Here is a 23975-nt window from a genome sequence, read left to right as displayed (position 1 = left end):
CGGGTTTTTTTTTTAAACGAATAAAAAATTCCTCTCTAAAGATGTCAAAAGATTAAAAGAATCTTGTATATTCGTCCGGTTAAATTATTTGCGACATTAATTGTTACATAATTATTAACTTCGAGTATGTTAAGAAAGTCTAGAATATTTAGAGGTAATAATAAGAAAATTCTTTATTAACGTATTTTAGCTTAAAGTAAAAAGCTTTTTTATTTGAATACAATTTAATATGAAAATGCTGTGGAAATTAATTAAATGTTGTTAAAACAAAATACAGCGCTGGTCCGAATGCAACTCTGTATATACCCAAGCTGTGTATCGATAGCGACCACCGACTAAATGCACTCGATAGTTTAAATTTGCAACCGTTCATCATGGCGATCTGAGAAAAATAATTTTTGCTCAAAAATAAAATAAATAATCAAAAGAATTGTAATTCCTGCGAACGCAAATGCGATTTTGGGAAACGTGAGTTTGATACGGACGCTTCGCAAAATGCGAAGGCTGTGAGCGGTCTTCGATCAGTAACAAGTGCTTGTCGTGTGTGTCTGCGGCGGCAAAAAACCCAAATGTAAAATATATAACAAAATCCCAACTCCCCCAAGAATGGGCAGTGCTAAAGTGGCGCCCTGAGTGGGCGTGTCGCGTGCGGACGCAGTAGGGACGCGCAGAGTAGCTGCCTAGGTGTGCGGATAGCAATAACAAATAAGTTGTTATAATAAAAGTGTAAAAAAAAGTGCAAAAACTATGATTGCTTCTGAGAAGTGAAGTGGTGGAGGGGTATGCTGGGTGCCGTGTATAAGCTGGCTGATGCAACACGAACGCCACCTGCTTGCCTCCTGCTTGCACTCACGCGCATAGTAAGCGCGCCCTTAAACGAGCGTGCTGTGTGCGAGCGGGAGGGCGACTGTGGGTGTTGCACCAGTCACCTATTGGCAGCTTGAGCGTTTTTCTATATTTTTTGTGTATTTTCGGAAAGCATAAAAAATGTGGACACTTACTGGGAACGATCCTAATATAAGCGAATAACCCACAAAAATATGTCTTCTCTACCACCAGACTAGCAAATGCTCGTCGAGAATCCAAACCAGTGAGCCAAACGCCAAAGAAAAACTTGCAAAAGTCTGTGCATAAACAACGAACAATAACAAAAGGCAGCAAGCGGAAGGTGGCAGTGGAAGTGGATTAACTCGCCCGTGGAGAAGTGCGGAGCACACAGGACTGCAAAGTGGCGTCGCTACTGGATATTAGGGCTGGGGCAGCAGCGGCGTCCATGTCCACGGGGCACAAAGGGTGGACCTCCAAGAATCACGACCGCACCACAGCCAGGAGAGCGCAGCAGCAGCAGCCGGTGTGGTGTCGCCAACTGTGGCCTTAAGCATGTAGTAAGTAAATTTGGTTAGTAAATTAATCGCGTGAAATATGTATTGAAGCTGCTTTTGCCTGCTTACTTCTAGGTCTTGCAGAAAACAACCCGTTCTCTAACAAGCACAAGACACAAGAACAAGGTACCAATCGAAGCAAAAACACACAAATATCCAATCAACACCAATGAAAAATGTCACAAAGAGGTAAGCGCGGTAATCAGCATCATCACCAGTCGCACCATCCGCCGCCGCAACAGCATCAGCGCAAGGATGTTGAGCCGCAGCCGCCGCCCACCAAGCGGCGCAAAGGTAGGCCACCTAATGGAGCCACTACGGCAGCAGTAGCTGAAGTGACTGGAGCGGGTCCAGCTACAGGGTCAGAGCGTGTGCCAGTTTTGCCTTTGTGCAAAAGCAAACATGAAGAGCCAGAGACGGAAGCAGGGGGAGGAGGACAAGGAAGAGCTGCGGCAGGCGCTACCAGCACTAGCAAATCGAAGTCAACGAAACTGGCAAAGTCCGCAAGCAAGTGCAAGTCGCAGGGGGCGAGTTCTAGTAGCTCCTGGCAGGCGCGGTCTGTAGCGGACATCAAGATGTCGAGCATCTACAATCGAAGCTCAACGGAAGCCCCAGCTGAACTTTACCGGTATAAACAGACCAGCAAACCAATTAGACATGATTCAATAGTATTGAAATTTAAATTGCAGCAAGGATCTCATTAGCGCAATGAAATTGCCAGACTCTGAGCCGTTGGCCAACTACGAGTATTTAATAGTAACGGACCCATGGAAGCAGGAATGGGAAAAGGGTGTGCAAGTTCCCGTTAACCCAGACTCCCTTCCTGAGCCATGCGTCTATGTTCTGCCCGAGCCTGTTGTGTCTCCAGCGCACGACTTTAAGCTGTAAGTTAATACCTAGCAAATCTTATCCCGTACTCGTGAATTTCTGTACTGAACCTATACATTGCCTTGCGGCTCTCGTTTACAGCCCGAAAAATCGCTATCTGCGCATTACCAAAGACGAGCACTACTCGCCGGATCTGCATTACCTGACGAATGTTGTTGCCTTGGCGGAGAACACATGTGCCTATGACATAGATCCTATTGACGAGGCCTGGTTGCGCCTCTACAACAGCGATCGTGCCCAATGCGGTGCTTTTCCCATAAATGCGACGCAGTTCGAGCGCGTCATTGAGGAGCTAGAGGTAAGCTCGCTAAGCTCCTTGCTGGACCAATATATTAACTTTTGTGTTCTAGGTTCGTTGCTGGGAACAGATTCAAGTCATACTTAAACAGGAAGAAGGCTTGGGCATCGAATTCGATGAGAATGTCATCTGCGATGTTTGCCGATCGCCCGACTCCGAGGAGGCGAATGAAATGGTATTCTGTGATAATTGCAATATCTGTGTGCACCAGGCGTGTTATGGCATTACAGCAATTCCATCAGGTAAGCAGCACCTTGTGGTGTGGAAATGTTTGTGCTCATTTGAAATTTGGTTTCAGGACAATGGCTATGCCGCACTTGTTCGATGGGAATTAAGCCGGACTGTGTCCTCTGTCCAAACAAGGGCGGCGCTATGAAATCCAACAAGTCGGGTAAGCACTGGGCACACGTCTCTTGCGCTCTGTGGATACCCGAGGTCAGCATTGGGTGTGTGGATCGCATGGAACCCATCACGAAAATCTCTAGCATTCCTCAGTCGCGCTGGTCCCTGATCTGTGTACTCTGCCGCAAGCGCGTTGGCAGCTGCATCCAGTGCTCAGTAAAGCCCTGTAAAACAGCATACCACGTGACTTGCGCGTTTCAACATGGCTTGGAAATGCGTGCAATCATAGAGGAAGGCAATGCTGAGGACGGCGTAAAGCTTCGATCCTATTGCCAGAAACACAGTATGAGCAAGGGTAAGAAGGAAAATGCTGGTAGTCATGGGGGAGGCAGTGCCTCAGTCGCAAGCGCCATGCAGAAAGCAAACAGATACGGCAGTGGGGCTGGTGGAGGAGCCGACGATGGCAACAACGCGTGCGGGACAACTGGAGAGGATCCACGCAGGCGGAAAAATCATCGTAAAACCGAACTGACCTCCGAGGAACGTAACCAAGCCAGAGCTCAGCGTCTTCAGGTTAGTAGTTTCTTTTCCGTTGTGATTTCTGCATGCATTCAGTTTCTAACTTTTCCCATTGACTTTCAGGAGGTGGAAGCTGAATTCGATAAGCATGTTAACTTTAATGACATCAGTTGCCATCTGTTTGATGTCGACGACGATGCTATTGTTGCCATATACAATTATTGGAAGCTCAAGCGAAAGTCTCGACACAATCGCGAGCTTATCCCGCCCAAGTCCGAAGATGTGGAGATGATAGCCCGCAAGCAGGAGCAGCAGGACATGGAAAATCATAAGCTGGTGGTGCATTTGCGACAGGATTTGGAGCGAGTTCGTAATCTCTGCTATATGGTTAGTCGAAGGGAAAAGCTTTCCCGCTCTCTCTTTAAGCTACGTGAGCAGGTATTCTACAAGCAGCTTGGAGTTCTGGATGAGATGCGCTTGGAGAAGCAGCAGACCAAACAAGAGCAGCAACAACCTGTGATGGATCTGAACGCTGTAATCTACGCCAACGACGGACCTACTTTGTATGACCGTTTCTACAGCTCTGTGGGAGGACAAACTGTGCCGGCGCAGTACCAGGATTTGAAATACATCCTTGAACAGCTTATGGGGAAGCTGCAGAGTGGTAAACAGGGCCGTGGCCGTGCCTCGCTGTCTCCCAACAAACGCAAGCAGCCTGCTAAAGCTTCGCCAAACAAGAAGCTTAATAATGGCATTCTTAGTTCACGCACATCCTCGCCTGAGAAGACTGCGACAGGGAGTAAGGTGGGAACGACTGCATCCAAGGTACGGTCTCCGCCAGAGAAGCATCCTACAGGGAGGCGTGCCTCGAAGAGCAGCGCGGCGGCGGCGACGTCGACCCACAACAAAAGTCAATTCCACTCAAATATCCGCAGTAGCACGACCTCCCATTCGTCAAGCGGCACTTTATCATCAGGTAATTCCAGCTCGGCGAACGGTACCAGTAGCTCCGATAGTTCCTCAGGAAGTGATTCGGGTAGTGAAAGCGGTAGCTCTAGCGCGGGTAGCGGAGTCTCCAAGCGAAAGTCTTCCTCAGGAAGTCCCCTTAAAAAGCAAAGCTACGCTCGGTCCGTTGAGCAGCGGCAAAAACAGCGGCAGAGACGTCAAAGTGAAGCAGTTGCGGGTGCGTCTGCCGCGTATCCGGATTCCAGGTCTGCAAGCAGCTCCAGCGACGGTGAAGACGAGCGATGTAGAAACCGCCAGGAACCAGAACGTGGTGCGAGAAGGGGGCCAATCCAAAGTAAATCAGTACCTAATAGGAGCCAGGCAACTAGGCCAAAACCTACCACGGAAACAGGCGTTGGAGAGGGAACTGGTGCCTCAGCAAGACGAAAGTTGTCTACAACAACACGAGGACTTGCCCAAATGGATAAAGATGCCGAGGAGAGCGTATCGAGCGACGAAAGTGAGGAATTGTTGCCTCTAAGAGGCGAACGACAGCGTGAGAGCACAACGACTTCCGGACTAGCCAGGACTGGTTCGACCATTGGTAGAAATTTGGGACAGCATATCTACTCCGACTCCGAAAGCAGTTCCTCTGAACAAGAAAAAGACCAGGAGGAGCAGGCCACCGTGGAAAGCAATGTTAGTGACTCACAAAACCAACAGACGATTAGAACAAAGGCAGCTATGAAAGAGTTTGTGCCAGGAACAGCAGCCACAACATCTTCTACTTCCCAAGCAGCATCCTCAACTAGTAAAGCGAAGAACACGAGGGAAGGAAAGGAAGGGGCTACCAGTATCGGCAACAGTACAAAAACCAAACCGAACCCTAATGCCAAGTTGTATCCGGCAGATCTTTTGGTGGTGCCACAGCGCCAGGCAGCCAAAAAGGCTTCTGAGAACATGCGATCCACAAATCTCGCGACGACGCTACAGCCAGATGTGTCTGACAGAGTCAGAGAGCCAGACATAAATTCCATTTCAGTCCCTGCAAAGAGCAAGCTGAAGGATTCAAGCTCTCGTGTGTCGAATGAAACGGATAAATCAAGTGAAAAAGTACGACCAAAAGAACACTTACAGAAGACTGTTGGAAAAACGTCCGAAAGCGCACCTGCTGAACGTGGAAAGCGCGGAAGGCCACCAAAGGTCCCAAAGGATGCTCGTCCGCCATCTATTACGGAAAATGACAAGCCTGCCCTCCCAACGCATACTCAAAGCAAGCCCCAATCTGTCGTCGCTACCCCAGCCTCAGCCAAGTCTAACTTTGCAGTCTCATTGGTTCCCCAACGACAAGCGGCTAAGAAGGCAGCCGAGCAATTAAAGAGTAGCAAACCCGTTCTAGAATCTTTCTCAACGGGGAACGACATTTCCGACAAAGAAACTGTGACGTCGGCAACGGGATCCGGATCAGGATCATCTGTTCCAGCGCCCACCACGCCAATTAAGCCTACCAGACGGACCTCAATTAAAGAAGCACCAATTACTCCAAAGGAACCCTTAAGCAGCAGAAGAAAATCAAAAGAAGATTTGCTGGCGACACCTATAAAAACAACTCCCCCGGTTAAGCGCCGCGTAGTTGTCCCCAATCTTTCAAGTTCTAGCTCTGGCGACAGTGAAAGTTCCAGCTCCTCTAGCAGCTCAGGAAGTAGTTCCAGCAGTGGTGGCAGCGACTCGGACAGCGAGTCTCAGGCCAGCAATTCGGAAAACCCATCTAACAGAGAGCCTCCTGTAGCCCCTGCGAAAGTGCCATCTGATTCCTCTCTTGTGCCAAAACGTTCACCCCGCAAATCTATGGATAAGCCTTCAGCATTAACTGTTGCGCCAGCATCGGTCAATATATTGAATATACCATCTACGCGGTCTCGCCAGAACTCTACAACAAAATCGCCAAAGGTAGCACTGCAGAAGGCAGTGGTATCCGTTGAGGATGACGTCAAAAGTACGCCGAAATCACAACGTCTCCAGGGCTCTTTGGACGAATGTGTAAAGCGGGTCCAGTTGGAACAGGCTACCAAAAGAGCGACTCGGGGCTCCAAGTCGCGACCGCCCTCGCCTACTGCTAAATCGTCTCCAGAAAAGACAGTATCCAGATGTAAATCTCGAGCGGAAGAATCTCCTAAGAAGGTTGCAAATTTAGAACAAGAAATTAGCCAGAGAAAAGTAGCTAGCGGGAAAGCGACTAGTTCGTTGGACAAGCTGTTAAATAAGAAACAGCAGCAGATAAACCATTCTGCTAAAGCTAAATCCCCACCAATGTCACCAACTCCACCTGCTTCTGAAACACTTATCGTAAAAGATCAATGTGATCTTAAACCCGAAGAGGTGTCCATCCAACAGACTAACTTGGAAGCAGATGCACAACCCGAACCCGATCTGGACCCAGAGTCTGCGGCAGAAGCTGGTGAACTTCCAATGGATATTGATGAGGAGCTTACCACTGCTCCAACGCGAACCCAAGTATCTGCGAGCGCGAGTAAACTGGCAGACATAATCGACGATGAACGTCCACCGGCCGCTCCGCTACCCGCCTCGCCCACTCCTACCCCTACCTCTAATGACGAGTTGTCTGACGCTGGAAGTGATCTTAGTGAACGGCGGCGTATGCGCTGGCGTTCCCGACGAAGAAGAAGGAGACGCAGTCACGAGCCCGACGAGGAACACACTCATCACACCCAACATCTCCTCAACGAGATGGAAATGGCTAGGGAGCTGGAAGAGGAACGTAAAAACGAGCTGCTTGCAAATGCGAGTAAGTACTCGGCGTCTACATCCTCTCCAGCAGTCACTGTTATTCCGCCCGATCCGCCGGAAATAATTGAACTGGACTCAAATTCTGCAGAGCAGCAACAGCAGCATCTGCATGACCAATCCCTGCCGCCTCCGCTTGTTGTGCAATCCCCTGCTGCCGATGTTGTACCAACAGTTATGCAGCAACAACTGCTACCCTCACAACGGCCCCTAATAGAGCAACTTCCTGTCGAGCACTTACCCATCGTTGAGACAATACTGGAGATGGAGGACAGTAAATTCGCTAACAACTTCGCGTCGAACTTAGCCAGTGTGTTAAATCCTCCCAATCAGATGAGTCTAATTGGGTCTAGTATAGACAGGGGTAAGCAAATAAGTGAGGAGGATAGCATCCAAGCAACCCGAAATCTCTTAGAGAAACTGCGCAAGACGAAGCGCAAGGCACAGGATGACTGCAATAGCAAGGAGGCGGTCGATCTATTACCTCCAACTCCAGCCATCCCATCGGTTTTTCCTTTTCACAATGCTGCGGACCCAGAGGATATCATTCATGCTCAAAAAGAACAGCAGCAGCAGCACCAACAGCAACAGCAACAGCTGCAATCAGCACAAACATGTATTTATGGAAACTCATCAGGACCTAACTCTGTTGCATCATTGACTATCAAGGATTCGCCTATGACAGCCAACAGTGGAAGCTATGCAAACAGTCTCACCAACACTCCAAATGCTACACCCACCAACGCAACAATGAACAATCTTGGGTTTCAAGTAAATTTTCCGAACTCTCAGCAACATCCAACGTTAGGTCTCTTCCTGGAAAAATCACCCCACCAAAAAGGGGCTTGTCACCTATCTAGCAACGGTGGAGCTAATGTAGGGCAACCTGGACCCACTCCTGACTTTGTAGACTTGGCAGCGGCAGCGGTGAAGAACACTCTCGGAAGCTTTCGCGGAGCTGCAACCGTTCCCACACAATCCGGAACGGGAGGAAATGCGAAGATCACCGACTACGATGAGAGCACACGAATGCAGTCGCCATTCGGGGGAATGCCGTGGAACGAAAGCGATCTCATTGCTGAGAGAAGAAGTAGCTCGCCTAGTTCAGTGTCCGAATCAAATGATCCTCCTCCGCCACCTCCAGTCGTTGCGGCAACAGCAACAACGGCTCGATCCCTCGCTCAGCTTGAGAGCTGTAAAAACTTTTTCAACAGCTATCCAAGCGGTAATGCCGGGCCTGGCACTGCAGCAAACGCTACAGCGCCCTTTAACCATCCTCCAATGGTGAACGGTATTGATTCCATACCAATGTTCAACAATACTAATACGACTCAGCAGCAACCGACGACGCCAACTCATCAACAGCAACAGCAGAGAACTCCAAACAATCAGTACAACGGAACTATCTACCCCCAACTAGCGGGTATCATGCATCCACAGACAACTCCTACAGAACCGCCTTCAAGCTTATACGGCAATGGGGGAGTTGTAGGTGCTGTGCAGTCCACTACACTACCTCCACCGACTCAGGTCAACCAGTACCCCGGAACACCTTATTCCGCGGCTAGTTTGGGCATGATTTCTGTACAACAGCCTGCGCTTTCAACAGTTCCTGTTCAGACTACAACAACACCCAATCATCCGTTTTCTCTGACTTCGCCGATTGATGGAAAAATGCCGACATATCCGGCTCAGCTTCTAAGCAGCTGTGCAGAAGCAGCCGTTGCGTCGATGATGCCACCAACCCCACCGGTTACAGTTACAGCCAAGGACTCGCCAAGCAAGAGAACAAGCGTCAGTGGTAGTAACATATCTAAAAAACAGACGCACAAATCACCCCAACTTCCGCAAGGAAAATCGCCCGGAAAGTCGCCAAGACAGCCTCTGCAGCCACCAACGCCTCCTGCACCAGTTCCCGTGGTGGCATTGCCGCCGACTAAATATGACCCCCAGACGCACACATTACAGGGCAAGCCGCGGCAGCGTGCTCCGCGCGGAAGCGGCGGCTCTGGAGCCCCAGGCAGGGGCAGGGGACGTGGAAGGGGTAGAGGACGTGGAGGAGGAGTTACCAGTGGGATGGCTATGGTACTGCCTCCGCCAATGTCAGATTACGGGAGCAATACTCATATAGTCAATAACTTGGTCGGAACTCCATTTGAATTCAACAACGAATTTGACGATATGGCAGGACCTGGTGTGGAGAATCTGCAATCGCTAAGGGACCGGCGAAGAAGTTTTGAGCTTCGAGCTCCACGAGTTCAAAACAAGTCATCTACTACGCCAACAACTGCAACAACCACAAATCCTCTTCTCCATCCAGTGCTGCCGGGACCTGTAGACATGAGAACGTACAATCTCGGATTTGAGGCACCGCACAGTACAGCATCTCAAGAGGCCTACCAGAATAATCTTCTGGGTGCGTTTGACTCGGGAACCGCTGATCAGACACTCAGCGAGTTCAACGAGGAGGATGAACGCCAGTTCCAGTCGGCACTGCGAGCAACTGGAACTGGAACCTCGCCCAGCAAACAGCATTCAGGACCAACGCCACTGGTTGCACCTACAACTGGTCCCAATCCAACACCTGCACAAAATCTTCTTTTACATTGCACGGAAGCAAACCAAATGGCACCCAATGTGGCTGCCACAGGTGCTGCTACGCATTTGGTCGAAGGCTCGCTGGTTGAAGCATCTCTAGAGGCCACTTCAGAGGAGGTATCGATCGACTCAGACAGCACGATACCACACTCCAAGACCTCGATTTCAGATGCCAGAACTCAGATTAAACTTAAGATCAAGAGCCCACTGGCCTATCCAGAACACTATAACGCCATGACGAACAGTAACAGTCTGACTCTTACCAGCACTCTGGTGCAGTCGTCAAATGTAGTGCAAACCACCGTATCCACGTCGACCGTAGTCAGTGCGTCATCAGCCGTTAGCGGCAACTCTCGCCGCATGCGAAAGAAGGAACTTCTTAGTCTTTATGTGGTACAGAAAGATAACCACAATGACGATAGCTCATGCGGACTGCCAGCCGCATCCGACACTTTGCCCCTTGAGAATTTGCGAAAGTCGGAGGAGGAAGACGAACTTTCAGGTGGCAACGGTACGAAAAGGTTCAAAAAGAACTCTAGCAGCAGGGAATTGCGTGCTCTTGATGCGAACTTAGCCCTTGTGGAGGAACAGTTGCTTTCAAGTGGTGCAGGAGCTTGTGGAGGAGGATCATCGGGTGACGGCAGACGGCGTAGCGCTTGTAGCTCTGGTAGCAATAACGACAACAACGGAAAGACTGGAGCAGCTAGTAGTGCAGGTAAGAGGCGAGGACGCAGTAAGACTCTCGAAAGCAGTGAGGATGACCACCAGGCCCCTAAGCTGAAGATCAAAATCAGGGGGTTGACGGCCAACGAGACACCTTCAGGTGTTTCAAGCGTCGACGAGGGCCAAAACTACAGTTATGAGATGACCCGAAGGGCTTGTCCACCTAAAAAGCGTTTGACTAGCAATTTTAGCACTCTTACACTAGAGGAGATCAAGAGGGACTCGATGAATTACCGCAAGAAAGTCATGCAGGACTTTGTCAAGGGCGAGGACAGCAACAAGAGAGGGGTAGTAGTCCAAGATGGCGAGTCGCTCATAATGCCCCAGCCTCCCACAAAACGACCTAAGTCTTCCAAGCCCAAAAAGGAGAAGAAGGAAAAGAAACGCCAAAAACAGCAACAGCTTATCTTAAGCAGCAGTACAACCACCATGACCACGACCTTAATTGAGAACACGGCCAGTGCGTCGCCAGGTGATAAGCCTAAGCTGATCCTCCGTTTTGGCAAACGAAGGGCGGAGACCACGACAAGAACCGTCAGTGTGGAGCAGCCTCCTACCTTGGAGGCTCCAGCACCCTTGCGATTTAAAATAGCCAGGAACTCATCTGGCGGCGGCTACATAATCGGTACGAAGGCGGACAAAAAGGATGAGCCTACGGCAGACAACACGTCTCCGATTACGGAGCTGCCACTTATATCACCACTCAGAGAGGCGTCACCACAGGGCAGACTGCTCAACAGCTTTACACCGCACTCCCAGAATGCTAATACGTCGCCAGCCCTGCTTGGTAAGGACACGGGTACCCCATCGCCGCCATGCTTGGTGATAGACTCTAGCAAAAGTGCAGACGTGCATGACTCCACATCCCTGCCCGAGAGTGGAGTGGCTGCGATGGGCGTGCAGTCGTCCCTTGTGGATGCGACCACACCTTTGTGTGTCAACGTGGGAAACTACGAGAATAGCAACAACTCATTGCCATCAGCCAGTGGCACCGGATCGGCTTCCAGCAACTCCTGCAATAGCAACTCGAACAACAACAACGGCAGTGGAGGAGGACGCGCCAGCGGGGAAGGCGCTTTACTTCCATTGAAAAAAGACTGTGAAGTTAGATGATAATCGGAGAACGCGAAAATGTCGCATGTAAGCGTATCCTGTAACTTCGTTCATTCAAGCTTTCGATAATCCCCTCCCTTTGTGATTTGGTTCCTTGCCCTCGCCCCCATTAGAGTGTTAGCTTTCATAGAAAATGAGCGAACTGCAGGTCCTTAATCGAACTTTAAATTGTACAGTTAGTATGTAAGCCCCTTAACCATTCTTTTATCTGTCTCTAACTGGTTTGTTGTAATCGCATCAGCGTAAAGAAGATATTATCTATACACACCTATATAATATTAATATGCATATAGCACATTATGCGAGAAACAAAAAATATAAATTGTACATTTTTAGAAGCAGATTGTACATTTAAGGCTTTGTAAATTATTGTATTAAAGATATAAACGAAACAAAAAAGCAGACACAGTCGTCTAGCCTAAAAAAAAATCCAAAAATGCTCTCGGTTTAGGTTTATAAAGTTTCCATTCACCTAAAAATCCTTCCACGCCTCCTACCCACTAAGCATGATTGATAAACCCCAGCATATATAATAAACACTATTTATTAATAATTATTTAATAAAATGTGTAAAATAATCGTAAAATATTAGCAAAAAGTGTTAAATGCGTGCAAAAAGTAACAACAATTTCAACAATTGTAGCTATAGTCATTAATTGTAGTTCTTAGCGAAAATCAAAGTCGGTTGACCCTGACCGCAATTTAAGTGCATATAATAGTCCCTGTTCCCAAACATGTGCGTAGAGAGAAAAACAAAAATTGAATAACAAAATTCCCTATCATTTCCGAAAGGGAATTGTTTGTATTTTAGCGTTTAAGAATGCAACGTATCGAAGAACTCCAGAGAAAAGTTAATGATTGTTTTGCGTTATATGATGTTAAAGCAATAGTAACGTAGGCAAAAGAACACTGGTTTTCTATAAGCAAAGGTGCCTGCAGCCTTGAGCGAAGTCACATACACAAAACAGGCCGAAGCAAGAAGCCATTGAAAACAGTACTGTTTGGTAGGTGTGATTGCATTCCAGATTCCGATTGCGGAACGATACATAACGCCCCGGTCCACCTAGCCTTTCTGTACTCTTTTGTCGCCAATAGTTCAAGAAGTTACTTCCCATTTAGTTTTCAATTAGCATGGGGCGTATCTCGATTAAAGGGGCAAAACAAAATTAACTAAAGAAATCATTTAAGTAACCCAGCAACAAATATTTATTCTAAAATAAACCCGCGAAAAGGCAAAAATAGAGAATAACTAATATAATTGTGTAAAGAACCAAGCAAGAAATAAATTTAGAAGTTAACGACACTTCTGTAATTGTAAATATTTGTGCGCAAAAAATGTTTTTAATTAATACCATTACGTTAACTCTAATTATTAATTAATGATTATGATTATTAATTTTAATTCTAGTTTTTAGCGAAAATTTAATAAAAGCAAAAAGCCTTATTTAAAAACAACATTGTTCAGAACTGCCCTGACCTTTGCTTTTCCTTTGTAGTCTGTAATTATTACAAACGTTCTTATACTCGACGCCTAGCTACTTGTCAATTACTGCGGAAGCAAAGGACTCGAAAGGACGCATATTAAGGGGATTTATGTGGGGGTACAACTAAAGGGTGCTTGAACAAGGCAAATGCTATTTCTAGAACCCTAGCTCGGTGATGTGAATTCGAAATGCTGTCGGATAGCAGACCATTTACATCGTAGATATAAATTATTTATTTTTTATTCACTACAGTTTGCAGACCAACTACAAATAAGAATTGGTCGTAGATGTAAATTTGTTTGCTTGTCGGTATTGGAGATTTAGTAACAGCAAAGTATGAATATTGAAAAAATGATACTAGCGTGCATTATAGTTAGCACAGGACTAAATTCGCAAACTCAAACTATTTTTAAGCTTATATTAGGCTGTAAAAATCGTGTAAAGATCAATCAACAATCAATCAGATAAATTGTATTATATACATAAAAATATAGCAGAAATTAAACCATAACTGAATAAAGATAGTCAATTGAATTTTTTATGGCTTCGGCAGGAAAATATTTTTTCAATACTATATAAAATGCGCGGCAAAACTAATCAAAGCAAAATCTAATTTAATTAAGTTGGGTTTAAATGAGACCCATATGTCTTACTTAACTCCTGATCTTTAATACGTGTTACCTAAAAATAAAATAAGATTACGATACATAAACAATCACAATTTTAAGAGCGGTAACAGTAGACCATTATTATTTTTTAAAAATGTATATGGAAAAGTTGTGCTTCCACTGGTAGGGCAAAACGATTTATTTCAAAAATTTTGCAGTAAACAGTAACAACAAATATATCGGAGTCTGCACAAGATCGGGAAAGATTTTGGTCAACAATTTTTTCACGATTTCAGATCTTGTAAATGCTGAAAGAAAAGAAAATATCGCGCACGACTAACGGACCACGATGAAAATCCACTTTAATGTAGATCTAAACTTGTATTAACAGAATTATGGCTGGGCTTGGAGACAGTAGAAAAATGCAGTTGTCTTGGATTGAAGCTTGTCATTGCCGAAGACCCATTAAAATGCAGGCCGAACACAACTAGGCAGTTATGTGTGGACTCCGTAACCCGTCCGTGGTCGTCCAGGCGCGTTGTTGACGTCTACTGGTAACGCGCCAGCTTAGGCAAGGGCGCGAATGAGGTGGCTATTACTGGAGAACTGATGGATTGTGACCTGGAAAGTCGAAGTTTTTTGTATTTACTAATTTAAGTATAAAGTTCACGGTAACACCCACCGCCAGAAAAGGGAGCTGCCGCGCTTAAGCTCTCCGCGAACCTGCAAATCATTCCAACAGTCTACCCAGCTCTTGTAGGCCGGCATAATTGGCGGTTGGGCAGCCATCAGGCGTGAACCACTTACCGCTGAGCAGGTGGATACCACCTGCAGTGGATACAGTAAACTAGATACGGCAAACTGTGTGAATCCGGAATTGTATTGCCTGCCCAACTTGTCCTTGATGATATATTTGTTAAGGATGTAAATCGTGGAGCTGCTGAGCACAAGGCAGGCCAAATCGCCCAACAGCTTTGGCACAAGACCGGCGAAAAATCCCGCTATTCCCTCAGACTTCCAAATCTCGGCCACGGAGCCCACTATAGAAGTGTACAAGGTCTCGCGGCCGACAAACTGCGCCATCATGCGCAACGAGATTACGTGAAAGGGATGCGAGGCCACGACTCCGCTCACCATCAAAACAATATCCCGCTTCAGACTTTTCTTGAACTGGACGTACCTGAAAGAAAACAAATCAGGACTTGTACGGAGGCACATGACAATCAAAGACTTGCAATTCCTCATCACTAAGCTGGGAGTCGTCCTTATTCTCATCTGGCTGCTCCAGGCCCAGTTGGTCGGCCACTCGGTCGCTTACCACCATGGCCACCAGAGAACCCACCAGTTTAGGAGCTAGACCGCGGTAGCAGCCGTAGAAGCCGTCGATCCGCCGAATGTGGCCAGCTGCAGGAGCCGCAGCGGAAATATTAGTTATGTTTCGGCAAAGAGGAACTTTGTACCTACCGTACTGAAAGATGTTCGGCAACTTCATGATCGGCTTGCCCAGTATCGACTTGCCGGGCAGAGGAGCGATCGGTTCGTAACCCAGCTGGATGAGGGTTTTGGAATATTCAAACGGATGAAGGACGGCGCTGACGCCCAGCCTAAGACCAAAGCGGATCCAGACATTAACCTCCGTATCCTCTGCGCGGGCGTGATCGGGAAAGCCGGCCATTCTAGTTACGTGGTGGGTGGAGTGACTGGGTGGTCTGGTGACTGCTTATGCCGAGGGCCCAACTCTGTAGCTATTAATTTGGAGGACTGCTGTGCAAGATACAGAAAAGTATTAGACCGTTGGCCGTCTCTTACAGGGTTGCAAAGGCTTTGGGAAGTTGCAAAATTATACTTTTTTTTTTATTACAAAACAATATACTTCTGACAGCAATGTGGCCGGTTGCTTCGTTGTTGCTTAATGCCGTGAACCGATTCGTCATCGATTCATCGATATCTTCTCATTCTCTGGCGCAAAAAGAGCTCGGCTGTTGTATAACAAATAGTTGCTTTGTTGATTTACAGCTTTTTTATTTAGTTTAAATGTTGCTTTTCTAATTGTTCAACACATAATTTACAATCCCACCTCTAGTAGCGTTGATCAACCAGCTGCCCAAGCCCATCTCTAGCGATATGTATGGTGGTTGTTGGTCGTGCTCTATATAACATGCATAGGTATTTGTTGAACATTTCTTACATCGGCACTACTTTTCGGTAAGTGCGTCGAATTGTGAGAATGAATTGTTGAAACAAAACTTACCACCCCTACAGTGGTATTCAGAAGACGGTGAACAAACTGGAGCAGTCGCGTCTGGACACAAACTCCATACAAGGCTGTTTGGAGCTTGCGTTGCAGGTTTTTCACCCAACAAACGAAATACACACCGTGCTGTCCAGTCGGTTAGTGCAAGACAATATAGACCATATCTGTATAGTCTTTAGTCTCCGTTAACTTTCAGAACAGACGCCGGTGTACACGCCCTGCACTCCACGGTGCAGGTGGACCTGGAGCGGACTAATGGACAGCCCTATGATACAACCATATTAACTGGGGTGCTCAACCGAACCCTTAACAAACAGCGTCTTCCCATTCGAGTGCTTAGTAGTAAGTTGGTGGCCAACTCCTTCCACTGTCGCTACGACGCCACTGGACGGACCTATCTCTATCGCTTTGCCGTGGCAAAGGACCCACCCTTGGGAGACTGCAGTCTCCGGAATAGGTCGTTCGAGACCTTTATACCAGTTGAAGAAATCGATCGCTGTTACTTTCTGCAGTAAGAAACTCCGGTAACCCTAAAATGATATTAGTAACCACTTGATCCACCATAGATCTTCTAGCTTCGATATCAAAAGAGTCCAGGCTGCATCGCGAATGTTTATCGGCGTCCACGACTTTCGAACTTTTATGAGTGTCAGTCGCCAGAAAGTTAGTCGGGATCATCCAATGTTTACAGTGCGCAAAATCGACGAGATTAATATACGTCCTGGTGAAACACGTGCATTGTCTTCGAACGCTATTCTGGCCGCTGAAACATATAACTATTGGGACATCGAGATTAGGGCTAAATCGTTTCTATACAAACAAGTAAGGCGCATTGTCGGCGCACTAATCGCTTTGGGTAACGGACGTATAGACGAGAGGTGCCTATATCAGATGCTCACCATTCCCTCGAAGAATTCTTGGGATCACCGTGTGCTCCTGGCTCCAGCTTGTGGGCTTTACCTTTGCAGAGTGCACTACCGAGAAACGGACATTTAATACCGCTATGATACTGCTGTATGAGTTGCAAAGGCGAATGGGCAACCTGAGACCCACCGCCACGGTTGTAACCACCCCCACCGGTGTGCGCTATATTGAGCGAAGGACTTCATCCGTCTGCGTGGAGGACATTGCCCAATGCTCCCAGCAACTGGATCCGCATAAATACGGCTTTGTCGTGGATACCAAGCCGGACTATGTGCCCGCCTGCATTCTGAGCGACTTTCTCTACCTGGGCTCGCAGGATGCAGTTAGCCCGGATAACATCATAAAATATAAGATAACTCACATCCTGAGTGTCGGCATACAGACGCCCGAAGTGGAGTGGCCCTTGCCCGTAAATTGTAAATTTTTGCCTTGCCTGGATCTGCCGGAAACAGACCTGATTACCTACATCTTGCCCGCGTCAATGGAGTTTATTGAAGATGCGCACAGGTCGCAGGGTTGCGTGCTGGTCCACTGCAATGCAGGCGTTTCGCGATCCCCCTCCGTGGTAATCGGTTATCTGATGCAGCGCCGTGACATGTGCTACGAAGATGCATACAATCTGGTAAAATCATGGAGACCATGTATTCAGCCCAATGCGGGATTCATACAACAGTTAAAGATGTCTGATTAATAGTAAATAGGATAAGTAACTATGAATGTTGTTTTCTTGTTTGTGGTTTTTAGTGTACTAATCCACATTTGTTGTACAACACAACGATATTATCCACTAAACTCTCAAGATTTAAACATAACAAAAATTTAATCTCTATTTGGTTAGTTGACACAAATTTGGTACGGATGTTCAAAATACGTTACATGAGATACTTGTATAAAGTCAACCGCTTGTTCTTTTGCATTAAACAAGGGTGCCGAGGTGTTGAATATCCCCTTCTGAAGAAGGTGAAATTGCTTGTCTAGTACCCAATTCTTTTTTTTTTACGCTGGTTGAGGTAGAAGGATCTGGGGATCCTAGAACTTCGAACATTTGCTTGGATATTCCTTTGTCGGGTATTAGTCGATCCGTTAAGTTTTTTTCACTTAGTGCTTGCTGAGTTAATCGTCGATTAAGATGATCTGCCGCAAAGAGTTTCTTAACAACGTGCAGCCAGTTCCCAGCGTGTTGGCTTTGCTGAACCTTTGCACTTGCCTTGCTGCCAGCGACAACATCACCTTCTTGAACGCCTCCAGATACCGTAGTCTCAAATTCACGACTCAAACATTCAAGCACAGCCAGTTTGGCTTTAAGCTGCTCATTGGCCGTGAAAAGTTTTCGTTCCACATGGTGAATATCCGCCACCTGAGCAGCCAACTCTGTGTCGAGTCTTTCGATTTGTAGTAGCACCTCGCTCTTCGTTTGGTACGCCTGCTTCACCTGGTATCTACGTACCTTGGAGTGCAGGCTGAGTAAAAGTTCCTCTTCACATTGCAGCTCTTTGTTTACCTCGTGAATCTTTTCCAGCCAGTAAAGCCGGATCTCGTCCTGCATAGTGTCACTATTTAATGCAGTTTGGAAGGTCCTATCTAGGATGACAAGTGTTGCAGTAGCAAATGGATAAGACTATCAGCTTTATCTTTATCCATACCTGACATTGTCCCAAAGTTTCGATCTGCGTTTATCTGGGTCTTTTCTGCAAAAAGTTCCAGGTCTTCGCCCTTTTCCTGGGGCTCATCCAAGTCCTTTAAGTACGTCTCAAGGAGGTAGTTTTTACCCAGCTCTCGCTCCCTCACCTGGTGCTTTTCCTCCTCGATTTTAAGAATCTGTCGATCCTTTTCGCTGCAGAATGGCGCCAATGAAAGTCGGAGATACTCGGACAGATAAAGGCGAAACTTACTGCAACATGGTCATTTGCTGTAGAATGGTTTCATCTTGGGCCAGGATAATGGTAAGCAGGCTCTCATTCGGCGTTAAGTGGTGATTTCTCTGCTGCAGCTTCCGGCTTCTCTTCGAGTGCTTAGTGTTGGTATTGTCTGTGGTCTTAGTGTAGAGAAGCTTGCCCCTCCGCCGGATGCGCATGCTCCGCGAACTGTCTACTGGACTGCCCATTCCACTGTCCTTATCGGTCGTCGGGACTTGCTTTCGACTTGAAGTGCCCAAGTGGCGAAGCTGTAGCTGGTACTGTGTGAAATAAGGTAATTTGAAATGATGAGAATCGTTTTTCTCGTGAAATTATTTACTTCCTCTTTCGGCATTGCGTGAAGGCTGGTTATAACATCAAGGAGCCTGGCACTACTATCCAAATACTCCTCGTAGTGACGCTGCTTTTGGACAATGGCGAACTGCTGTGGAGCGAGTACTTCTTCCTTGCTGAGCACATGTTGCTTGTCAATTTGGTAGCTGATTAACGCGCAGATTAGATCTGCGCAGGTGGTGCTTGAGTCCGCGCCGGATATCCAGTGCTCCTCGCCGTTGACCCAAATGGAAAAGCTTTTTGACTGAGAAGGTATCACGCCTATGGCTTCATCTCCTGGCGGTGGTAGGCTTTGCATCCCGAAGCCATTAGTGGTCATTGTGTCAGCTAGCGCTCTATGGAAGGAGCACAAAGGACAGGGTTAGCAAAAAGAGAACCTTAGATATGCTAATACAGATGTTGTATAAGAATCGTGGCAAACAAAACATTTGGTGTAATTTATGCAATCTAACCGTATGTAAGCAGAGCAGACAATTAGTTAACAGTTCTTCTTTAGAATTAGGCACTCTCTTTGGCTGCGACAGTCACAACGTGTCCATATCGGTAGTTATGAAAATCTGTGGTAACTTGTGTATGGTGCTTCGATTGGACCGGTGATGAACTAGAACCAGCCTTCTCCATGTAAACACTAGGTGACTCATGGAGCGCTGCTATGACTGCCTTTCTTGTTACAATTACAACTTTCTCGCGTTCCACTGGCCCGACCAAAGACAGTTTTAAGTTTTCTTTGCGAGCCGTGTATTACCAGCGCGCTCGGTATCTTTGCCACAACTGAGCCACTGCACCAAGTCGGACATGGAAGCAGCTCCATTTAAGGGAGAGCGAGCAAGAGAGGTGAAACAAGGCAAGAGCAACGAAAAAGATGTCCAAAGCGCTCAGCCAGTGGGGCATGAGGAAGCTTTGCAGGTGTAGCTCTGCTACACCTCTTGTTTTTCTCTTTGAGACTTTACGGTATCGTTGGTAAGTTTATGGAGTGGACCAGCCACTCCCCCTTGGTGATTGATGCTACACCAAGATATTCTCTGCCTTCGGGTCTGGCTTTCGCTATTATTATAAAAGATGGAGATAGGCTTACTATAGTTCCTTCAGCGCCGGACTTTTAGAAAAACGATAAACAGAGCTGAGATTCGGAGATCGGTTCGGTGGTGCGCGGAGCAGATTTGAAACCACACTGACTCCAACTCAAGTATACTTAGTTGTTGGCTCCACGAAACTCCGAGCCCAAGCGATTATCATTTTGAACCAAACTAGTATAGACGTCTCTATTCGAAACAAACTAATTTTCAGATACTCTTTACGGTCGAGGCCACAAACGGGAAATCTTTGGAGCCTCGTTAAAATCTCTCTTCGCGGTAAAGACTTGGGTCATTATAAACAACAATTCTCAGCAATTAAGCCAAGAAACATTGAAATGGAAAACTCTAGTCATTACTACTAAATGTCACTATTGTAGTTGGGAGAAATCTGAAAAGCTTAGGCAAGTTAAATGCGGAAGTGATTTGTATTCTCTTATAACCATCATAGTCTTTAAAACGATATCGATTTGTATTCTCTTATAACCATCATAGTCTTTAAAACGATTAATTTCTTCAGTCCATATATAGTTTGACCATCGTTGCAACTCTACTCTTTCTAATATTATCTCATACTTTTTCTCATACACCTACAGATTTATTTTAATAAAGGTTTCAAGGTATCTCACAGATTTGCCACACGACTAATTTTTTGACTAATTTTCAGGGTATAGCCATAGCTTGCCACAGGCTGCCGAGCCATTCACCTATGCGGTTTTCGCAGCCAGTGATAGTTTACTTGGCTTTTGGCCTTTCATTTTCATGAGCTACAGTTGAGGTTCTTCGATTTGGGTACCTTAAAACAACACATAACCGGTATGAAATGCATGCATAATGCATAAATGTGTGCCACTTAATGCATTTTAGTCTGCACACGATTTGTCGACTGTGGATACATACCTGTGAAATATGGGCTTGGTGTTGGAAATACAGATTTATTTTCTAGGTGCAACCGAGTAGCACAAGATACACCTGCTGCGCTAAAGCGGGGTGACTCTGCGAGCATTGCCAAATTATTAGCAAATTGCTCCTATAATCGATTCAGTTTAAACAGCTTAGCCAAATTGGTGGGTTAGCCGTTGAGGTGACAATTTTGTTCTCATGTTGGTTTGGTCTTTTGTTGTCTTTGGTGGCGTTCGGGTTTTTTCCGTTTGAATTTATTCAAAAAGTATCCGCGATATGCATATCCTGTAAGCCCGCTGGAAAGGTAAATGTATTACATGAACGCAAAAGATAGTAAAAACAAAAGCGGGCATTATTATTGGCATTACGACATCAGCTGGCTCCGGCTGGGTCTCTCTCAAACGATACCTCGCAAAAACGCGCTCAAAACAAGTTTTTCTGTCGAGTTCTCGTCCGCAAACTGATGCATGACGACGACGACGACGGCGATCAGTTGCCAAACAAACGCTAGAGAGCGTGGACGAGATCTTGCCAAACGAATAGCGCTCAAAGGCAGAACGGGTTGAATCGGTTCGGTTTGGACTGGATTGGTGTTCCAATCTGGCCAAAAAACACCTTTGTGTGTACAGGTATTTGAAAAGCGATCATTATTTCAAGTGCGCCCACAGCGATGTTGAGAAAACAATTGATCTGTTGTGGATAAAAACAAAAATGTTGAACAATTTGAATGTGATTCTTCCAATGGCAGTGTACGGTTATCCGCTTTCTACTAGGAAATTACGGCAGTTTCCTCTTCGGTTTCTGTTTCCCAATCAGCAATCCTCAACATTGTCACCAGTGCACAAAACAGGCTTGCCGACAATGGCAGTTGCAGCTTACGCTTTTGGTAAAGATGTACATACTGGAGTCTGGCCCAAAGTTGTAGGCGCGGGCGTGACACGGCCGACATGCTTCATGAGCCGACCTTGCAGTAGATGCTCTAGTGTTCGGGGTTTTCGTGCTGCATAGTTGTGCACGCAGCCATCTCTTGGCCGTACGAAACTGGTTTTGCCTTCTTTGCCCGCCGAGATGCTACCCACATAAATATGCAAACAAGCGCCGTATGTATGTGAGGCCAGTCCGTAGTACATGGTCTCAGCAGACCTAGCCAGCTTTGACGGATAAGTTGTCATTAACCATATCGTAATAACGCGTGCGGAGCGGGTCAAATATTTGGCAACCCTGTTCTAACAAATTTTGTTGGTTTTTTCTTAGGCATACGGATGAAATCGACAACAAAACAGAGGCACGATGCCGCGCAAGCTGCTTAAATTCCTTATCATCTTCGACAACACTTCCCTCCTGTACTTTCCGGGCCAGTTCCTCTCCGGACGGGTTCTAATCGAATTGCAGGACGAGACACCTGCTTTGGGACTTCATTTTCATGTGGTAGGCGAAGGGGTGGTGCGCAACGGGCGCCGACAGGAGAGGACATACGACAAGGAGAACTATATCGACTTTCGGATGCGACTTCTGGGGGACGTAGACCAAGGAGGTCCAGCCATACTCTCGCCAGGAATTCACAGCTTCCCTTTCAAACTCGGCTTGCCGCTGGGTCTGCCATCTACATTTCTCGGTCGATATGGCTGGATTCAGTTCTACTGCAAGGCGGCGCTCCGAGAGAACAATGGTATTATCCACAAGAACCACCAGGTCTTTATTGTGATGAATCCCATCGACCTAAACCTTGAAAAGCCCATCTTGGCAGTAAGTAGCTTTTAAAATCCTGTTTATAAAAACTAACCTTTCGCCTGACTCAGCAACCGTTCACCTGCGAAGTGGAGCACAAGCTAGGCGTCGTCTGCGTTGGCGGAGGTCAAATAAAATGCAGAGTGTCCCTTGATCGCGGAGGGTATGTGCCCGGCGAGAATATTCTGGTCACCGCATTCATATCCAACTACAGTAATGTGTCCATTAAACGGACAAAGGCATCCCTCACGGAGGTCGGTTTCACTTTCAAGTGGCTAGTTACAATTCATTCATCTTGAACTGATTTGAATTTTATTTAGACCATCGAGTATTTGGCGCGTGGGAAGGTGGTGCAAACGGAAAAGCGGGAGCTGGCTGTCTTAGTTCGTGGCAAGATCCGTCCGGGGGCCAAAGACGAGTGGCACAACGAGCTTTATGTTCCACCCCTGCCGCCGACCAATCTGCATGGCTGCCACCTCATCAAAATATCCTACGACGTCTTCTTCGTAATCGAACCCAAGTCCATGGAGAAGGAGATTAAGCTACAGCTTCCTATCGTGCTTGCGACGTACCCCTTTCGACACTCCGGTGATGCGGTCAATGCCAACACCTGGCCGGAATCGGTGCTTAAGCCGGACACGCACACCCACTATCCGTCCACCCTACCCATATTCCGGCCCTGGCTGCACGAGAAGCCTAGCGAGGCATAGTCCCAGCTTTTAGGATTGCTGTGTATCATAACTTGTTAAGACCGATTTGCGCCATACAACAATTTAAACTTATTTAACTCATACTTAACTTTTTTAATGTTTCTGGTCCTTGCAATTGTGGTACTTCTGTCCCCAAAAATTTGTTTCATGATTGAAGAATATCATTTATTTATGTTTTCTATAACAAATACAAACGAAAATTAACATAAAGAACAGACTTTGATAAATTGTAAGTAGCTCATATACATAACTCTTTATAAAGCCAAAATATTGTGGGTTACATATTATTAATTTGGTAACACTACCCTCATTAAACGTCTAACTACTGTTAAAGGGTTATTATCTTTAATAACATATTTATTAAAAAGTTAGATTTGTAAAAAGTGGTAATAATAATACTTCTATGAAACTAGGCCACAGACATGAAGC

At 46.5% G+C, this 23975-nt stretch overlaps 6 protein-coding genes across 16 annotated transcripts; 4 read left to right on the top strand and 2 right to left on the bottom strand.

Annotated features, from left to right (window-relative positions):
- The first annotated feature begins 314 nt into the window (after positions 1-314).
- Positions 315-12012, top strand: LOC6736204 (PHD finger protein rhinoceros). 3 transcript variants are annotated; one of them, XM_016170540.3, is made up of 8 exons: positions 315-468; positions 1060-1385; positions 1458-2010; positions 2072-2266; positions 2352-2568; positions 2621-2810; positions 2867-3483; positions 3553-12012. In XM_016170540.3, exons 3-8 carry the CDS (start codon positions 1559-1561, stop codon positions 11611-11613), a joined length of 9732 nt encoding a protein of 3243 aa, XP_016029646.1. In that variant the 5' UTR covers positions 315-468; positions 1060-1385; positions 1458-1558; the 3' UTR covers positions 11614-12012. The 3 variants fall into 3 exon arrangements, with proteins under 3 accessions (XP_016029646.1, XP_016029647.1, XP_016029645.1); XM_016170541.3 differs by lacking the exon at positions 315-468 and adding an exon at positions 492-571; XM_016170539.2 differs by lacking the exon at positions 315-468 and adding an exon at positions 588-684.
- Positions 12013-13880: 1868 nt separating this feature from the next.
- On the bottom strand, positions 13881-15718 carry LOC6736203 (mitochondrial carrier homolog 2). 6 transcript variants are annotated; one of them, XM_044922978.1, is made up of 5 exons: positions 15579-15718; positions 15170-15469; positions 14941-15109; positions 14388-14885; positions 13881-14326 (listed from the first exon to the last, which is right to left on the bottom strand). In XM_044922978.1, the coding sequence occupies exons 2-5, from the start codon at positions 15378-15380 to the stop codon at positions 14254-14256; spliced, it is 951 nt and encodes a 316-aa protein (XP_044778913.1). In that variant the 5' UTR covers positions 15381-15469; positions 15579-15718; the 3' UTR covers positions 13881-14253. The 6 variants fall into 6 exon arrangements, with proteins under 6 accessions (XP_044778913.1, XP_044778912.1, XP_016029644.1 ...); XM_044922977.1 differs by having other exon boundaries at positions 15567-15703; XM_016170570.3 differs by having other exon boundaries at positions 15170-15466; positions 15567-15665.
- A 49-nt stretch (positions 15719-15767) lies between these two features.
- LOC27209130 (tRNA pseudouridine synthase-like 1) lies at positions 15768-16955 on the top strand. The gene is made up of 4 exons (XM_016184632.3): positions 15768-15910; positions 15968-16096; positions 16156-16470; positions 16526-16955. Exons 1-4 carry the CDS (start codon positions 15834-15836, stop codon positions 16953-16955), a joined length of 951 nt encoding a protein of 316 aa, XP_016029640.2. The 5' UTR covers positions 15768-15833.
- A 7-nt stretch (positions 16956-16962) lies between these two features.
- Positions 16963-17596, top strand: LOC120284197 (dual specificity protein phosphatase 19). Its single transcript, XM_039293782.2, has one exon. It carries the CDS (start codon positions 16963-16965, stop codon positions 17572-17574), a length of 612 nt encoding a protein of 203 aa, XP_039149716.1. The 3' UTR covers positions 17575-17596.
- Positions 17597-17684: 88 nt separating this feature from the next.
- LOC6736201 lies at positions 17685-21462 on the bottom strand. 4 transcript variants are annotated; one of them, XM_016170566.2, is made up of 5 exons: positions 21106-21462; positions 19119-19467; positions 18776-19059; positions 18527-18717; positions 17685-18464 (listed from the first exon to the last, which is right to left on the bottom strand). In XM_016170566.2, exons 2-5 carry the CDS (start codon positions 19449-19451, stop codon positions 17800-17802), a joined length of 1473 nt encoding a protein of 490 aa, XP_016029637.1. In that variant the 5' UTR covers positions 19452-19467; positions 21106-21462; the 3' UTR covers positions 17685-17799. The 4 variants fall into 4 exon arrangements, with proteins under 4 accessions (XP_016029637.1, XP_016029636.1, XP_016029635.1 ...); XM_016170565.3 differs by lacking the exon at positions 21106-21462 and adding an exon at positions 20208-20328; XM_016170564.3 differs by lacking the exon at positions 21106-21462 and adding an exon at positions 19585-19936.
- A 128-nt stretch (positions 21463-21590) lies between these two features.
- On the top strand, positions 21591-23756 carry LOC6736200 (arrestin domain-containing protein 4). Its single transcript, XM_016170543.3, has 4 exons — positions 21591-21737; positions 22363-22854; positions 22908-23090; positions 23157-23756. Exons 2-4 carry the CDS (start codon positions 22399-22401, stop codon positions 23544-23546), a joined length of 1029 nt encoding a protein of 342 aa, XP_016029631.1. The 5' UTR covers positions 21591-21737; positions 22363-22398; the 3' UTR covers positions 23547-23756.
- Positions 23757-23975: the final 219 nt, after the last annotated feature.

Source organism: Drosophila simulans, chromosome 3L, assembly GCF_016746395.2.
Source record: "Drosophila simulans strain w501 chromosome 3L, Prin_Dsim_3.1, whole genome shotgun sequence".
Lineage (NCBI taxonomy): Eukaryota > Metazoa > Arthropoda > Insecta > Diptera > Drosophilidae > Drosophila > Drosophila simulans.
Note: the sequence above shows the minus strand (reverse complement) of the source record. Positions and strands in the feature narration are given on the sequence as shown.

Bases quoted from the DNA above. Each gene is read 5' to 3' on its own strand.
- LOC6736204 (XM_016170540.3), top strand. From the start codon at position 1,559: ATGTCACAAAGAGGTAAGCGCGGTAATCAGCATCATCACCAGTCGCAC. The intron at 2,569-2,620 runs GTAAGCTCGCTA...TTTGTGTTCTAG, and splicing joins GCGTCATTGAGGAGCTAGAG to GTTCGTTGCTGGGAACAGAT. The intron at 3,484-3,552 runs GTTAGTAGTTTC...ATTGACTTTCAG, and splicing joins CCAGAGCTCAGCGTCTTCAG to GAGGTGGAAGCTGAATTCGA.
- LOC6736203 (XM_044922978.1), bottom strand. From the start codon at position 15,380: ATGGCCGGCTTTCCCGATCACGCCCGCGCAGAGGATACGGAGGTTAAT. The intron at 14,886-14,940 runs GCAAGTCTTTGA...GTTTTCTTTCAG, and splicing joins CAGCTTAGTGATGAGGAATT to GTACGTCCAGTTCAAGAAAA. The intron at 14,327-14,387 runs GTGGGTGTTACC...TCGACTTTCCAG, and splicing joins GGCAGCTCCCTTTTCTGGCG to GTCACAATCCATCAGTTCTC.
- LOC27209130 (XM_016184632.3), top strand. From the start codon at position 15,834: ATGGTGGTTGTTGGTCGTGCTCTATATAACATGCATAGGTATTTGTTG. The intron at 16,097-16,155 runs GTTAGTGCAAGA...GTTAACTTTCAG, and splicing joins CACACCGTGCTGTCCAGTCG to AACAGACGCCGGTGTACACG. The intron at 16,471-16,525 runs GTAAGAAACTCC...GATCCACCATAG, and splicing joins GATCGCTGTTACTTTCTGCA to ATCTTCTAGCTTCGATATCA.
- LOC120284197 (XM_039293782.2), top strand. From the start codon at position 16,963: ATGATACTGCTGTATGAGTTGCAAAGGCGAATGGGCAACCTGAGACCC.
- LOC6736201 (XM_016170566.2), bottom strand. From the start codon at position 19,451: ATGACCACTAATGGCTTCGGGATGCAAAGCCTACCACCGCCAGGAGAT. The intron at 19,060-19,118 runs GTAAATAATTTC...TATTTCACACAG, and splicing joins ACGCAATGCCGAAAGAGGAA to TACCAGCTACAGCTTCGCCA. The intron at 18,465-18,526 runs GTATGGATAAAG...TTGTCATCCTAG, and splicing joins AAACTTTGGGACAATGTCAG to ATAGGACCTTCCAAACTGCA.
- LOC6736200 (XM_016170543.3), top strand. From the start codon at position 22,399: ATGCCGCGCAAGCTGCTTAAATTCCTTATCATCTTCGACAACACTTCC. The intron at 22,855-22,907 runs GTAAGTAGCTTT...CGCCTGACTCAG, and splicing joins TTGAAAAGCCCATCTTGGCA to CAACCGTTCACCTGCGAAGT. The intron at 23,091-23,156 runs GTCGGTTTCACT...AATTTTATTTAG, and splicing joins CAAAGGCATCCCTCACGGAG to ACCATCGAGTATTTGGCGCG.